The sequence below is a fragment of the Pogona vitticeps genome, chromosome 7 (assembly GCF_051106095.1).
Source record: "Pogona vitticeps strain Pit_001003342236 chromosome 7, PviZW2.1, whole genome shotgun sequence".
NCBI lineage: Eukaryota > Metazoa > Chordata > Lepidosauria > Squamata > Agamidae > Pogona > Pogona vitticeps.
The window spans coordinates 26,620,991-26,635,763 of NC_135789.1; the positions used below are offsets into that span (position 1 = coordinate 26,620,991).

A 14,773-nucleotide genomic window follows, 5' to 3' on the forward strand; every position below is an offset into this window, starting at 1 on the left:
TGTCAAAATCCCTGCAAGACAGAAAGTCCGGGCAGTCTTCATATCCAGAATCTGTCCGGAGTCGACAGATACAACCGCCTGTTGCAGTTCAATGGTGTGCCACAAGGTGGAGCCACACATTGATACAGAAACTTTGGACAATGCAAGAAGTGTTTCATCTTACAACATGGGGGGGGAGATAAAAACCAAGGATGTGCAGCTGCCTGGGGGAATCTGGGAGTTGTAGTCCAAAAGGCACAAATCAGTATGCCTCTAATAAAGGCAGAAGAGTTGTGTTTATTATTGTAGATCTCGGTGCACTTTCTCGGACTCAAAAGAGTCTCAGCCATACATAGGGTTGTAAAGGAACCGAGGTGCGAGATTACCGCTAAAGTAATATTTAAAAACATACTATTTTAGTTTAACTGAAAGAAATGACAGAATTGGTAACAGGCGGGGCTATCCGGGGAACGGTCTGTTTTAAGCCAAGATGTAATTCTGAATTTCTGAATCAAAACCACGACTACATCACCCATGATGCAGTGCATCGCAGATGGCCACATCAGAAATGTGGGCCCCCGGACCTGTGCAGAGTTCGCGACAAGAGAATCGTCAGTGGAGAAAAACTCTCAGGGGAGCAAGATTGAAAGAACATGATTCAGAAACCTCACCAGAGTTACCGAAGGGCCGTCCCTCTCTTTCCACCTAGCCTGCCTCGAAGGGTTGTTGTGAGGGAAACGTCAGGGGTGTGCTTCCGACCTCCTTAGAAGAGGGCTGAGGGGTAGATGCAGAAGATGAGGATTATTCGAGACGGAAAATTATTATCCAAGTTCTGACTTTGAAGAACCTCTCGAGCCGTGTCCTCGCATCAAATGTCTCTTTCCTTTATTTTCCCAGAAATTCATTTCTTTTCCCAGAAACTGGCCCAACATTTGTACACGGAAGCAAACCTCTGAGAATGCCTTCAATGTCTAGTTCTCTCTCTCTCTCTCACACACACACACACACACACACAGAGAGAGAGAGAGAGAGAGAGAGAGATGTTCTTCTGAAGGACTTTGGTGTAAAGATCTTGCTGAGTCTTTCAGCCAGCAAAGTGGACAAACACAACTAAGAAAGAAGAGGGTGAAAATATTTTTAATATTTTTTGGGAGGGCGCTGGTCGGCCGCCAGCTGCTCCGGCCCATTCTCGAAATTTCAGGCCTGCTCTTTGAATGCTCCGCTGTTGTGATGAAACCTTCTCCAGTTGCCACCACAAAACGTTCCTCCTGTGGGAGAGGGTGCTGGGCCCGTTTTCCTCCGAGTAAAAGTTTCAGGAGCTGTAAGTTAAGAGGCTTCGTAGGCAAAAAAAATCAACCACTTCATAGGCGCTGTGTGGAAATTCAAAGGACAAAAGATTTCTGAAGTGGGCAGTCGTCATGCATGGAGGACCTCGTCTCTGGGTTTTTTAGAGGAATCCTAAGAGTCCACCAAGCAAAACACAAAATAATACCACGTGTGAGTCAGAATCGGCTGCAAACGGCGAAAGGGAGACAATGAACAACTGCATTTACCTCGACCCCAATAAATGTTGAAACGGAGGCTGCCCTGCTTTGGGCACCTCATGAGAAGGCAGGATTCTCTGGAAAAGACCCTCGCGGTGGGAAAGGCAGCAGGAAAAGAGGAAGAGAGAAGGTGAGATGGGCTGACTGCCTAATGGACGCCATGGGCATATGTTGGCAAGATCCGAGCCGGGCTGTTGAGGAGAGGGCATCTCGGAGAGGCGGACTTGACAGCACCGAACAACAAGAAATAAATGTGAATTTATCTGTTTGTCACTCATACGACTGCCGTTTGAAACTGCCTTTCAGACCCGGGATTCAAGGCAGTTCTAAGATTAGCAGCAGGCATGAATAGATTTAAAAAAAAAAAAAAAAACAAGGACAGAGGGGGGAAAATCATCAGAGACACAAGCAAATGATAACAGCGCAGCACAACACAAAAGGACGACGAGAGGATTTCTTCCCCAAAAAGGTTGATCATCAACTCACTGCTTCGCATGTGATGCTTCTGAGTTTGTGTGTCAGCTCCAGGGCGGCCAGATGACCCTGGGAGTTAATTTCCACGAAGTAACGATCCCGCCCCCTCGTTAGGAGGGGTCCGTACCCCAGTTTGGATGGCACGAGGAACTGCAGGATAGCTCAGGGGCTTAAGCATCGATGTTGGGAGTTCGATTCCTGCCAACCCACACCCCTTCCGGGCTTCCTTAACAGGGGCTGGACTGGATGATCTTTAAGGGTCCCTTCCAGCTTTGCCATTTTAAGCTTAAAAAGAATCCAATTTTTAATGTGCCTGGCAAACCTTATCTTGCCACGATCGCTTGAACTTTTGGCACTTGGCTTCGAAGAAGTGGGATTCACATATTGTGTATTGGGTGCCATTTTAAATTGATTGGTGGCCTATAAAGGTATTGCCTATTCTTGCATTACTAATTTTTAAGGGGGGTTGTTAAAAAAAAGAAACATCTTAAACATCAACCAAAAATAAATCCTTTCATGCGATTTTGAAACCCCCTGCAAATAAAATAATAATGACAATACTGTAATGACAACAACAACAACAACAACAATAATAATAATAATAATCAACGAGGACACCCACCACCACAATAATAATAATAATAATAATAATAATAATAATAATAATAATAATAATAATAATAATAATAATAATAATAATAATAATAATAATAATAATAAATCAGCGAGGACACCCACGCGTGCCTTTCCCTTAATTATGCAAACTGCTGGCTTGTTTCTTCCACGCCAAAACGCCCCTCCAGCGCTCCGCCCTCCCCGCTCCGGACTACAACTCCCAGGATGCTCCGCGCGCGCATGCCCACTGGAGGGTCCCTCTTTGAGTGGCAAGTTGTTTGTTCGCTTGCAAACCCAGCTCTTTTGCACTCCGGCGCCTTGCAAAAGACTCTTTTCTTTGCTTTCGTCCCCTCTTGGCTTTTTATTTTCTTATTTCCCCCCCCCTTTTTTTTTCTTTTCTACCTTCTTAGCTCGCAGCCTCTTCCCGGCCATCCTTTTTCTCTTCCCCCCTCCCCCCCCTTTTTTTTTTTTGCAAAAGAAGCGGAAAAAAAGAGAAAGAGACAGAAATCGCCCCCTTTTTTAAAAAATCCATTATTTTTTTCCCCCACCCTCTTTTGCAAAAGTCAAATTGCATTCCTTTTGATCAATTCTTGCGCTTGCTCTTATTGTGAATTTTATTTTTTTGGAGGGGTTGCGCTTTCTTTTTTCTTTGCTTGCCTCTCTTGGGGGGCGTGGAGCCGGGTGGAAAAGTACCCCCGTTGACACACACACACACACACACACACACACATACACACACACACAGAGAGAGGGGGGAAGGGGGGAGGAGGGAGAAAACCCAGGCAAACAAACAGCCCCCACCCCCACCCCCACCCACTCACCCACCCACCCACCAACTCGATGAACCACAAATGAGAAAAAAGGGGAAAAGATGGAACTGCACATTTTGGAGCACCGCCTGAAAGTCGCCAGCGTCGCCCAGGAGAGGATCCAGATGTTCACTTATGGCTTGATCAAGCTGGCTTTCCTGCCCTCCAAAACCAGGTAAGAGAGGAGAGAGGAGCCAAGGGTATTTTGGATGGGGGGGGGGAGTTGTGGTTGTTTTTCTTCTTCCCCTGATTTAAAAAAAAGGGGAGGAAAAAAAAGAGGAAATAAACATTGCATTTCTTGTGGCAGATCAGCCTGCCCGTTGCTTTTCCAAGGCAGAATATTGCAAAATATTCATGGCACGACCTTCTCTCTGGAGATCACACACACATATACAGTATATATATATGTATTTTCCCTATATATTTCCTGCCCTGGCTCCTTAAAAGAACTGCACCTCCACCGCCGATGCTGTTCTTGGGTAGTGCATATTTTAGATCTACTTCTAGATCTGCATAGGCAGAGTTTTATATATATTTTTCCCCCAAACACGCCCCCTTTTTCCTTCTTTCCTCCTTCCCCTCCCTCCTTTCCTCCTGAGTCTTTTTAATCCGGTTTTTAAAAACCTATTGATGAATGAAAACAGGTGTGAAGAGGGTCTCTGCCTTCCTCCCCCCCACCCTTCCTATGTGGAGGGCCAAGTTTGGGATTTTCTAAATAAATGTCTCACAGGGTTCAGCCTCCTTTATTATTATTATTATTATTATTTGAAAACAAGGGACAACAAAGAAACAGACCTAAAGGAATGAGAGGGGAGTTGATCTATTTGTGTCCACACAGCTTTCCCTGGGAGGGGTAAAAATCCCCGGTTGTGTGGTTGGGAAGAGGGTTTATAGGGTGAAAAATATGGATTTTTTTTAAAAGGAGGGAGGTCTCTTTGTGTGCCCCTCCCCCACCTCATCTGATTGGTCTTTTGGATCACGTTGGGTTAAACAAATAAAATCCTCAAACGCCAAAGAAGAGAGGAATCCGTAGGTATTTTGGGAGGGGGGGGGCTTAAAAAAAAAGACAAAATTTTAATTTGGGGGTTGTTCTAGTTCACTTTGGGATTTCCAGATCCAAACAGAGAGACACCTAGAACATAACACACCAGGCATAGTAGAACGAAGAAAGGCCTGGAGCATTGACATTGCAATTCCAGGCGATGCCAGAGTTGAAGATAAAGAACTGGAAAAACTAACCAAGTAAGAAGAAAGACACTTCAGTGGTCCCCATAGTCTTTGGGGCTTTGGGAACAATAGCAAGAAAGTTCACCTAGTGCTATAAGCGGTTGCAGATTTCAGAAATTACACCATCAGAGCTACGGAAAACGGCAGTATTAGGGACGGCATACTGTACATACTGTGCCAATATTTAACAGATACTTAGGCTTTTGGTTAAAATTTGTATCTGTTATATAATACTGGTCAATGTTTTTATACTTTTGATTGAATGTGTCTGGTGTTTTTTAACAACAACAACGATAGTAATGATCCCTGTTGTTTAACCGATTGAGTGTTTTACATTGCTGGGGGAAATCCCATCAGATATAATCTTTAATCATCATGCCGCCACCCCCCAGAGGGTCAAGCCAGAGGGGCCAGAATCAAGGGTGTCTTAATTCCCCCCCCACTCCCAAAACTGCAGATTTTTTTAAAAAAAATGCAAGGTAAGGTTTCTCCTCTCCTTGTTCCATCTTAATAAATGTGATTAGTTTGCAGTTTAGTTTAACAGTTGGCCGGAGGGAGAACTTCCCGGGTTCAAAAAAAAAATGACCCTCCCCCATTTGTCATTGATATTATTTGCTGTCTAATTTTATCCTAACAATCTTGTTTGCAGCGCTTCTTGAATAGCTCAACAGGGTGTGAGATCTAAAAATACAACACAATTATTATTTACTCTCCACTACCGATGTACAGGTTCGTTCTTTCTAGTTTTGCTTGATGGAGCCTGGCGGATTCCTTTTGGTGCATTGCTCCTTTCTGTAATTTTTATCATGGATAAATCCTTTAAATCCTTTGGGTTCCGAAACAGGGATCGTAGAGGTCCATCTGATGTCCCTCGGGATCCCAGTGGGGCAGATTTCATATTCCTAAAAATACTTCTACATAGGGGGTAGGATGGTTGTGTAAAAGGCTGCATCGTCACCTGGCTTATGTTTAGCGTCTTGTTCCTAATGCTTCTCGTAATGGTCCAGGTTTTGCTCCGAGTACAAAAATCTCCACTCTCGCCTAGCTATCCATAAAACCGGAGCACGGCAGTCCAACCCTGCAGGATTGTTGTGAAAGAAGTCTTCCTGCTTGTCACAAACGGGCTTGACGCTTCTTATTAAGTGACCACCCCCTTCCACAGCATATCCTACGTTAAGTCCAATAACATGAGAGTCACTGTACTGTAGTTAGCACCGACAAGGAGCAAAGTCATGCTTCGACGAGATTTGGGGACAATATGGCGTTCAAACTCATCACTTCACTATTCTTGTGCTTTACCACAAGGTCGCACGTTTTAAAGTTGTCCCAGAAAAAGAGTGTTCTCCCTGTACCTTGAATGGTTCTTCTTTGAGATGCTAGTGCTCCCATCTGCAGGGAAGTGCGGTTCTGGTTTCGTAAGAGTCCGAAACTGCAGGTGGCTACGCCGGCCCATATGAACCAGTAAGGAACGGGTCTTTTGTAAAGCTAATGTCTCTTCATAGCTGTTCAAGACAAACTCAGTTCCTAGGAAGGAGGCATTTCAGAGGCAGCTTGTTTGATCCGAACGGACTCTGGAACCCTTAATTTGGAATTTGCTTTAAACAGTTTGGGATTTTTCTGCCTTTGTCGTGTCCGGCCTTATGAAGACTCCTGTTGGAGGTCAAAGCTGGGTTTTCTCTCTCTCTCTCTCTCTCTCTCTCTCTCTTTTGTGGTATTTTATTAGTCTGCTAAAGTGCCGTTCCCCCATCTCCTGGTATTCCGGTTGTCTGACAACTACCCTGTTTCTCCGAAAATAACACCTAACCTGAAAATAAGCCCTAGGATGATTTTTTAGGATGCTCGTCATATGAGCCCTACCCCCAAAATAAGCCTTAGCTAAGTGAAACCCCCACCCTCCACCCTTGTGCAGCAATCAGAAGAAGATGACACAACTGTATTTGAATAAACGTAGGTGGTTGTACATGAAAAAAATAAAACGCCCCCTGAAAATAAACCCTAATGCATTTTTGGAGCAGAAATTAAAATAAGACCCTCTCTTATTTTCGGGGAAACATGGTATCTGTGTTTTAGTTTGTGTTTGTTTGTGTTTTCTGAGTCTATTTTACCTTATATATTTGATTTTGTCACGTTTTCATCTTACGAAAGATTGGGCGGAGGGACTGGGTTTCTCTCCATCCCCTTTTCCTTAACAACAGTCCTGTGAGGCTGGCCAGAGTAAGGGCGAAACCAAATATTTTCTGTGTAATAAAGATGGGACCCACTGGTTTAGCTGTTCTGAAAGGAATTTAGCTCAGTATTCATCGTTAAAAGGACTGCGCACCCTTATCGCCCTGCACTTCCTTGCAAAAAAAAATGTTTTCTTTCTTCTGGCTTTGTGTGTGTGTGTGTGTCTGTTCTGACTTCTGCCCTTCCAAATTCTGCAAGAGCAAGCAAACTCTGCAAGGCAGGGGAATTACATCCCAAACATGGAAATCTGGTGACTTCTAGGCTTCTCCCTCAGCCTTCTATTGTTAATTAGAAAGAAAGAAAGAAAGAAAGAAAGAAAGAAAGAAAGAAAGAAAGAAAGAAAGAAAGAAAGAAAGAAAATAACCTAGCTGCTCTTCTGCTTCTTGGGAGTTCTAGTTCCTTGGGAAGCACCTTCTATATTGTGCTACAACTCCCAGAATCCTCAGCAGTGAGACTACAACTCCCAGAATCCTCTCTATTAAGAAGGGCCTGGCCACGCTGGTTGATCCTTTCTCTAAGAGGGCAAAAATCTAGACATCTCCAGATTATTTTATTTTATTTTATTGTAACTCATAACAACTTATTTATGAGCATTCCTTTTCATAGTAACCCCCAAGTATAACAATGTTACATTTTCACTGCAACTGAAAGAGAAATAGTTTTGTTCTTTTTTTTTTTCAGTGTATCAATAAGTTCCTTTTTCTAACTGGGGGATACAGCTTCACAGAAGGATAGAAGAAGCATCGCATTTGAAGTGCTCTTTGTTGTGAGATTTGAGGAAGTGGTGGATGGTCACAAGGCAAGGGTTTTATTATAATAATAATTTTAGAACTGCAGAGCTGGAAGGGACCCTGTGGGATCATCTAGTCCAGCCCCTGTCCAGGAGGCACCCTTGGGGATTCAAACTCCCAACTTCTGGCTTCGCAGCCAGAGACCTAAACCCCAGCCATTCTCAAATCTACAGCTTGCAGCTTTCAAACGTCTTCTATTTCCCCCAAAGCAACTGAAAATGTAACCTAACGTTTTGAGAAAGAGAAGATCAAAGAGTGTTCTTTCTCGGCTTTTTATTTTCGAAAAACATGGCATAAAAGCAGCAGTTTAAAATCTGTGCAACGCTGAGTATAAACGTTTGGTTTTTTAATGTTTACAAGTTAGCGGGAATTTGTCAGTCTGTTGGTTACTTGCTAGCAATGAAAATTCTTGCTTCTCCCATTCTCAGGGGATGGGAGAACTTTCTCGTCCCCAGACCGGAGGGTGAAATAATTTTGGAACAGGAGAAGAGAATGGGAACAGGCAAGTGTACAGAGTTAAACCCAATCAATCAAACCATGATTGAATGCAAAATCGTGCAAAAAGATCGGTCTATTTCCACCTTGCTGCCTGGATTTTTTTAAGGTTTAAAAGCAACAGAGAGCTTGACCCCTCAAATCTGGTCCAGTAGCTTTGTGACTTGAGGGCTCGTCTATAAAGTCATGTCGTACCTATCGTTCTGGATCCTTCTGCTATTTTTTTGTTCCAGATTTGAATATATCCTCCGGGCATTTCCACACAGGGAGCTTATTGATCTCTGGATGTTCTGGGTCATCCCAGTGCCCCTTTTCTGGATGTATATCCAGAATTTGTCACTCCCAACGCTGATTGCCACCCTCTTTTTACTCCCTTTTCAACTTCTACCCCGCTCATCCTCCTCCTTCCCTTTCCCCCTTGTTTGACACACCCGTTCGTTTTCAAACCTCCTTGTATTTATCCCCCAAAAAAGAGGCACTGATATCCCAAGAAACAAGGCAAGCACGTGGCAGTGGTACTAAACTGGTGGAAATGGGTTCATCATGACGCACACCCGCAAAAGGTGTGGATCAGTGTGGAATGACATGGTACTAGAGTCCGTACAAGCAGATTATTCAATGGAACAAAGCGGAATTGGAAATTAAATATGCTTTGGTCCCCCTTTGGCTCTGTTGATGTCAGTTTCAAGCCCTGCGTCGTGTGGATAACAGGAAGAGTGCTGGCGTTCTGGTTGCAAATGTCCAGTGTGGACAAACTGGGGGCCATCTTTTCTATCTACTCTGCCTCTCCCTCTGTGCTTTCTCAAAAGGAAGGAGGACCTAGTTTTGCATGAGGTTGGATAGCTCAGGGGTTGGGGTCTCTGGCGGTGGAGCCCGAGGTTGGGAGTTCGATTCCAACCCCACCCCCACGATGCCCCCCTGACAGCAGTTGGTCTCGATGATCCATAAGTCCCCTTCCAGCTCTGCCGTTCTGAGAGGATGCTGATAAAGGCAGTTTGCACAAATAACACAAAACCCTGACATGATTTAAAAAAAAATAGCTGTCTTGTCATCTGCAGGTGAGAAATCTCATGGGGCTTGAAAAATCCTCATGGGAGGAATCAAAACAGTCGCCGTCACAGAGAAGAAATAACTTAGCCAGTATTCTGTAGAGCCCTGTTTCTTGCTTGAAGGCTTAGTATGAGAAAATATAGGTATAAGTTAGAGATCACTAACTCATGACCCAGACACACATGGTGATGGCCTTCCAGCTCCCATCATCCCTTCCCAGCAAGGTAAGGATTTCACTGGAAATCCCGGGACTTGAATCCAGGACCTCATACATGCCAACTGGAGCAGCTCTGCCACGGAGATCCAGATTTTCCTCTCTCATCTGTAACACTTTTCAGAATTAAATGCTTTGTTCTGAACATAGTAGTTCTATTTTTAACACTGGGCAAGCAGACCTTTCCTCCACCCCCAGGTTGATCTAATCTCTCTCTCTTTTTTTCTTCCTTTTTTTTAAAAAAAAGTTGAGCTAGGAACCATCACCACAGCCGGTGGCCATGAGTTCCACAAGATGCTTGTGCAATGAAGATGTACTTCCTGTTTGGTTTGTTTGTTTGTGAACTGCTCATCCAGCTGGATGACTCAAGCTCTGGTGTCTAGTGAGAACATGATTTCTCTGTTCCTGTAGCTACGTAGCTCGTGCATTGATAAGTTTATTTGTTCCTCTGTTTACAACCTATTTGTCTCACTTTTCAGGCCATGATTGCCTCCCAAAGTAAATATTTAAAAAGCAGAAATACCCGCATGAGCTATGACTGAAAACAAAGAGGAGAACTGGGTAATACCTGTAGAGGATCTTACTCAATACCTTCAGAGTTGGGTCATTGCATATAGCTAATACCTAAAGAATCTCCCCACCCAGCCAAGATCTCCAGCGTTCCTGTGGCCAAGCTTAGGAATGTCCTTCTTTCGGTGTCAAGATCTTGATCTTAATTGCTGATGTTAATGGCTTAGGTTTTATGGATAACTTTTAATTTCACTTTAGTACCGTAACGTTGCAGTATTTTAACACGTTGATTCTCTGTTGGATGTCTGCTTCTTGTTAAATGGTGGTAGGTTGGATGTCTGCTTCTTGTTAAATGGTGGTAGGTGTGGTTCTCTTCGCTAATCCTGTTTGTGAAAACCGTAGCCTAGAGAGAGAGACTAATGCAGAACACACGAGAGAGTCTGCATGGGGACAATATTTGGACATTCAACACTTCCTTCTCCTGTCCTGCAGCTCCTAAGGCTTTCACAAGATAAAAGGGATTCCACAGAAGTAGTGGGAGCTGCAGGAGAGAAGGAGGAAGTCTTTCACTTTCAAAACACTTGAGAGGTGAGCTGACTACAATCCCTTACATTGCTCATTCTTAAATAACTAACAAGAAACAGTCTCGTCTTACATTCCTGAGAACTGTGTAAACATAGCTGTTTCATTGGTGAAATATAAAGCTTTCAGGATGGTTATAATTCAGTGATAAAATTCCCACCATGTATTCAGAAGGTCTCTGGTTTGATCCTGCTCCTCTCAAGGCAGGGCTGACCAAATCCTTTTTTCTAAAATCCCAGAGAGTTCCGGCCAGATGGATGAATCCGGGGTCTCTAGAGGTGTGTGAATTTCTGTTTTGGGGTGACAACACCCAGAATTCTCCAAGCTGCCCGCGGAGGGGCCCCCTGAATTAGCAGCTTTGAGGGAAAAAAACCCTGGTATGTTTACTTGTGGAGATGGAAGTGGGCCCATCCTGTACGGTTTTCATTGGGTCCTTGCGATCTCACAGGGGAAGGTATTCTGTTCTGGATTTTAGCTCGAACTTTACAGGGTGCTCATCAAGATGTTAGAACGTATGCCTGCCAAAATCAGTTCAGCACCTTGGAGAGTGCCCATCAAAAGCACAGACAAAAACCGGATTCATTGCCAATGTGAAACTGGAGCCAATATCAGTATCTGTTGGTTTCATGAGCTACTGGTCTTATTCTGTTTTTTACACCGTGACCTCCATCATGAGGCTTTGTAGATTGGGGCCTGATTTTAGCCTCGTTTCCATACTTGTGGTTCAAGCATTTATTTAGGGTGAAAGACTAAGGTTGCCGTTTAGGGCAGAGTAGACCCAGTTTCTCTCATCCGGTGGCCAAAATCCTCTTGCAGTTGCTACGCAAACAGCATAGGTCTCAGAGGCAAATTGCCCCAAGTTAAAGATTCACCGTAGACATTATCAGTTGCACACAATGGCTAGGATGGTTTCTTAACTTGAGCAATCTCCTTACAAAAGTTTTAGAGTTCTAAACTACACTAGCTTAAAGAGGCTAAGAGGATTTTGGCCAGAGGGTCATCCTCTGTAAGAGATATACAACATGGAGCTGTAACAAAAGACAGAGCAACTGAATGCTGGGACAGGTGGAAGGCAGTAGGAGAAGACAATATTTAAAGCTAAAAACAGTAAGTATACAAATACCATTCTGAGAAGTGGTAAACAAAAGCAATGTGTTCTCCTTTCTACATGTATTGATCTCCAAGCCTTTGGGGCCACCACTGAGAAGACTTTGACTCTTATCCTTGCCCACCTGGGTCTCAAAACTTTGAAAGATCTGACAGATGTGAAGTCCACGAAAGCTTGTGCCAACTGAAACGGCGTCGTTTTTTAAGGGTCACAAAACTCTCAGTTGTTGTTTTCCTGCGACCAGCCAACACAGCTACCATGCTCCTAGCCCCCTTCCCATGGGAGAAACATCCCATCACCCATGGCTTGAAAGACAAGTGAATAATGCCCCCAACCAGCTGTAGCTTAGGGGTGCTTTGTAGGATTGACTTCTGAGTGAACATGCCTAGGCCAGAATCCTAGTGCTTTGCATCATAATTCGCACTAGAATCGGTTTGCTGAATCCATGACGATTTAGTGACCCAACTTCTCTGTGCTCCATTGATTCAAATGGGCCTACTCTAACTGTGATTTACTCTAGCACATTAAGTTGCAGTTAGAGGAGGCCCATTTGAATGAGTGGACTGTATCGTCATCATCTTCCAGGAAGTGACCCGATGGAAGATGAAGTCCAGCCTCTATCAGAAAGGCCGAGTGGGGAATCGAACTCCCAACCTCTAACTCGGCAACCAGTTGCCTAAACCACCGAACTATCCATGGGGGAGTTGATTCTCACATCTTCCTTGATTCAATGGGCTTACTCTAGTGCGATTTGTTGTGCTAAGCCACAGGATTTGGGCCACCGAATTGTAATTTTTACTCATCTCTGTCATCGTTTTGTACAAATCAGTTTGTACAAATCCTGCTGGATTGATTTAAAGAGTGGGTGGTTGTTCCATTCTTTTATTGTATGTTTTTCATAAGCGGGATTCCAGATTGTATTAATTGTGGCCTATACAGTGATGCAATTCTGGATACATGATTTAGAAAAAAAGGAAATAAATTCCTTGATTTTATCCAAGGAACAGCGAAACATATCTCCGTGATTTTTCATTGCTTAGTACGCGAGATCCCTTGTTTATTTTTAGTATTTGTGGGTGGCTGTGTTCCAGACTTGGCTTGGCTGTATGTCGCTAATTAAGTGCCTCTGGTAAGCAAGAGGAAAAACAATCAGCAAACACACAATATCCGTCTTGATGCATTAAGCCCAAGTTTGGCAGTGCTTTGCAATTGACTGGCTTCTCGTTCTTTTTCAGCAGTAGAGCGGCCCTTCGTATTTTTCTCAAGTTTAATTGGTTTTCCCTAGTTGGTGACCAACTACAGTCGTGCCCCGTTGGACGATTACCCCGTCTAATGATGAATCCGCTTAACGTTGAAGTTTTTTCGAACGCTTTTGTGATCGCAAAACGATGGTTTAAATGGTTTTTTTTCATTTCAAGATGATTGGTTCCCTGCTTCAGGAACCGATTTTGCTTTACAACGATCAGCAAACAGCTGATCGTCAGGTTTCAAAATGGCCGCCAGCTGAAGAAAATGGCCCCCCGTTGTTTTTAGGACTGATTTTTCGCTTAACAGGCACCAGAAAATGGCCGCCGTATTGAGGATCTTCGCTGGACGAGCAGGTACTCAGCCCATTGGAACGCATTGAATGGTTTTCAATGGGTTTTTAAAATTTCGTTTGATGACATTTTCGCTCTACAGCGATTGCGCTGGAAGGAATTAACGTCGTCAAGCGAGGCACCACTGTGCTTGATTCAGCAGTCTGGTTGCGATCCTCCTTTTTGACGAACTGCCCTTTAAATTTGTTGTTGAAGGTGTGTTTAGTTGGCCAAGCGGATCATGTTAAGGGTGAAGAAAGCAGATTCAGCCAAGAAGCGTGCCCTCGGTGAATTGAGTGGTGGGTGAAATTTAAAAGATGGAGTATCTGTGTGCTTTTTATATTGCATTTATGCAGGTCTTGTGTGTTTTTCCCTCTGTGTTGGCTTCTGGAAGAGTATGTTTGGGTTTGTAATGAAACAGCTTGTCTTGCCCCACTGAACTTGGACCAAAAGGCAGCCTGTTGTCCCCACCACCACCCCCGGATTCATCGGGGTCTTGTACCCTCTTCACTGCCCCTAATTCCCACAAGCAACAAAGTTCTGGACATCACACTTCAAGAAGGATGGTAACAAATTGGAACAAATTCAGAGAAGGGCGACAAGGAGGATCAGGGGGCTGGAAACCAAGCCTTAGGAGGAAAGGCTGAACGAACTGGGCATGTTTAGCCTTGAGAAAAGATGATGGAGGGGTGATGGGAGAACACTTTTCAAATATTTGAAAGACAATCCTACAGAGGAGGGGCAGGATCTGTTCTCGATCATCCCAGAGTGCAGGACACGCAACCATGGGCTCAAGTTTAAAGGAAGCCAGATTTCAGTTGACTATCAGGAAAAACTTCCTAACTGTTAGAGCAGTACGACAGTGGAACCAGTTACATCGGGATTTGGTGAGTGCTCCAATACTGGAGGTCTCCAAGAGAAATGAAGATCATCACCTGGCAGATATGCTTTGGTGGTATCCCTGCCTTGAGCAGGGGGTTGGACTTGATGGCCTTGTAGGCCCCTTCCAACTTCGCTTTTCTATGACGATTCTATATCCACTGGCTTGGAACCCAAATTGTATGAAGTAAAAATGAAATCACTAAATAGTTAAGATGGGAGACCGAAGGATGACACGACAACCCTGTGAGGGAGGTCATGCTAAGAGAGAATGACTGCTCCACGGTCATCTACTGAGTTTCAATAGTGGAGTGGCTTCAAGAGATAAATCCTTACTTATTTCATTCTCTCAGGCAAGAACAAAAATTTTAAAAATTATTTTTCCTGGCTGAGTGTAATAATAGTTTTAGTGCTTTTTTTTTTTTGCACTTTTTGCAAAATGTTACAGTTTCCCCCCCCCCCAAGAAAATCTGGGTGGAAATGCAAGATTTTAAATGTCAAAAGCCAGATTTTTGTTCAAAAAACCCACCAAGGTGTTCTGTTTTTGTTCTTTTTTAGAAAGCGAAAGGGTTGCTCTGTTCCTGGATCCCCCCCCCTTGATGTTCTAGGACTAAAATAACTCCCAGAATCCTTTTCACCACCAGCTGGGCTGGCCAGGATTTCTGGGAGCTGTAGTCCAAGAACATTTGGGTT

General features: G+C 43.9%; 1 protein-coding gene across 1 annotated transcript in view; it reads left to right on the forward strand.

Moving 5' to 3' along the window:
* Window positions 1-2,889: 2,889 nt before the first annotated feature.
* Window positions 2,890-14,773, forward strand: part of CASTOR2 (cytosolic arginine sensor for mTORC1 subunit 2) — a 48,463-nt gene continuing 36,579 nt past the window's right edge. Inside the window, exon 1 of the mRNA XM_072978439.2 lies at window positions 2,890-3,596. Coding sequence (XP_072834540.1) covers window positions 3,484-3,596 — 113 coding nt within the window. The 5' untranslated portion in view covers window positions 2,890-3,483. The remainder of the gene's footprint in view (window positions 3,597-14,773) is intronic.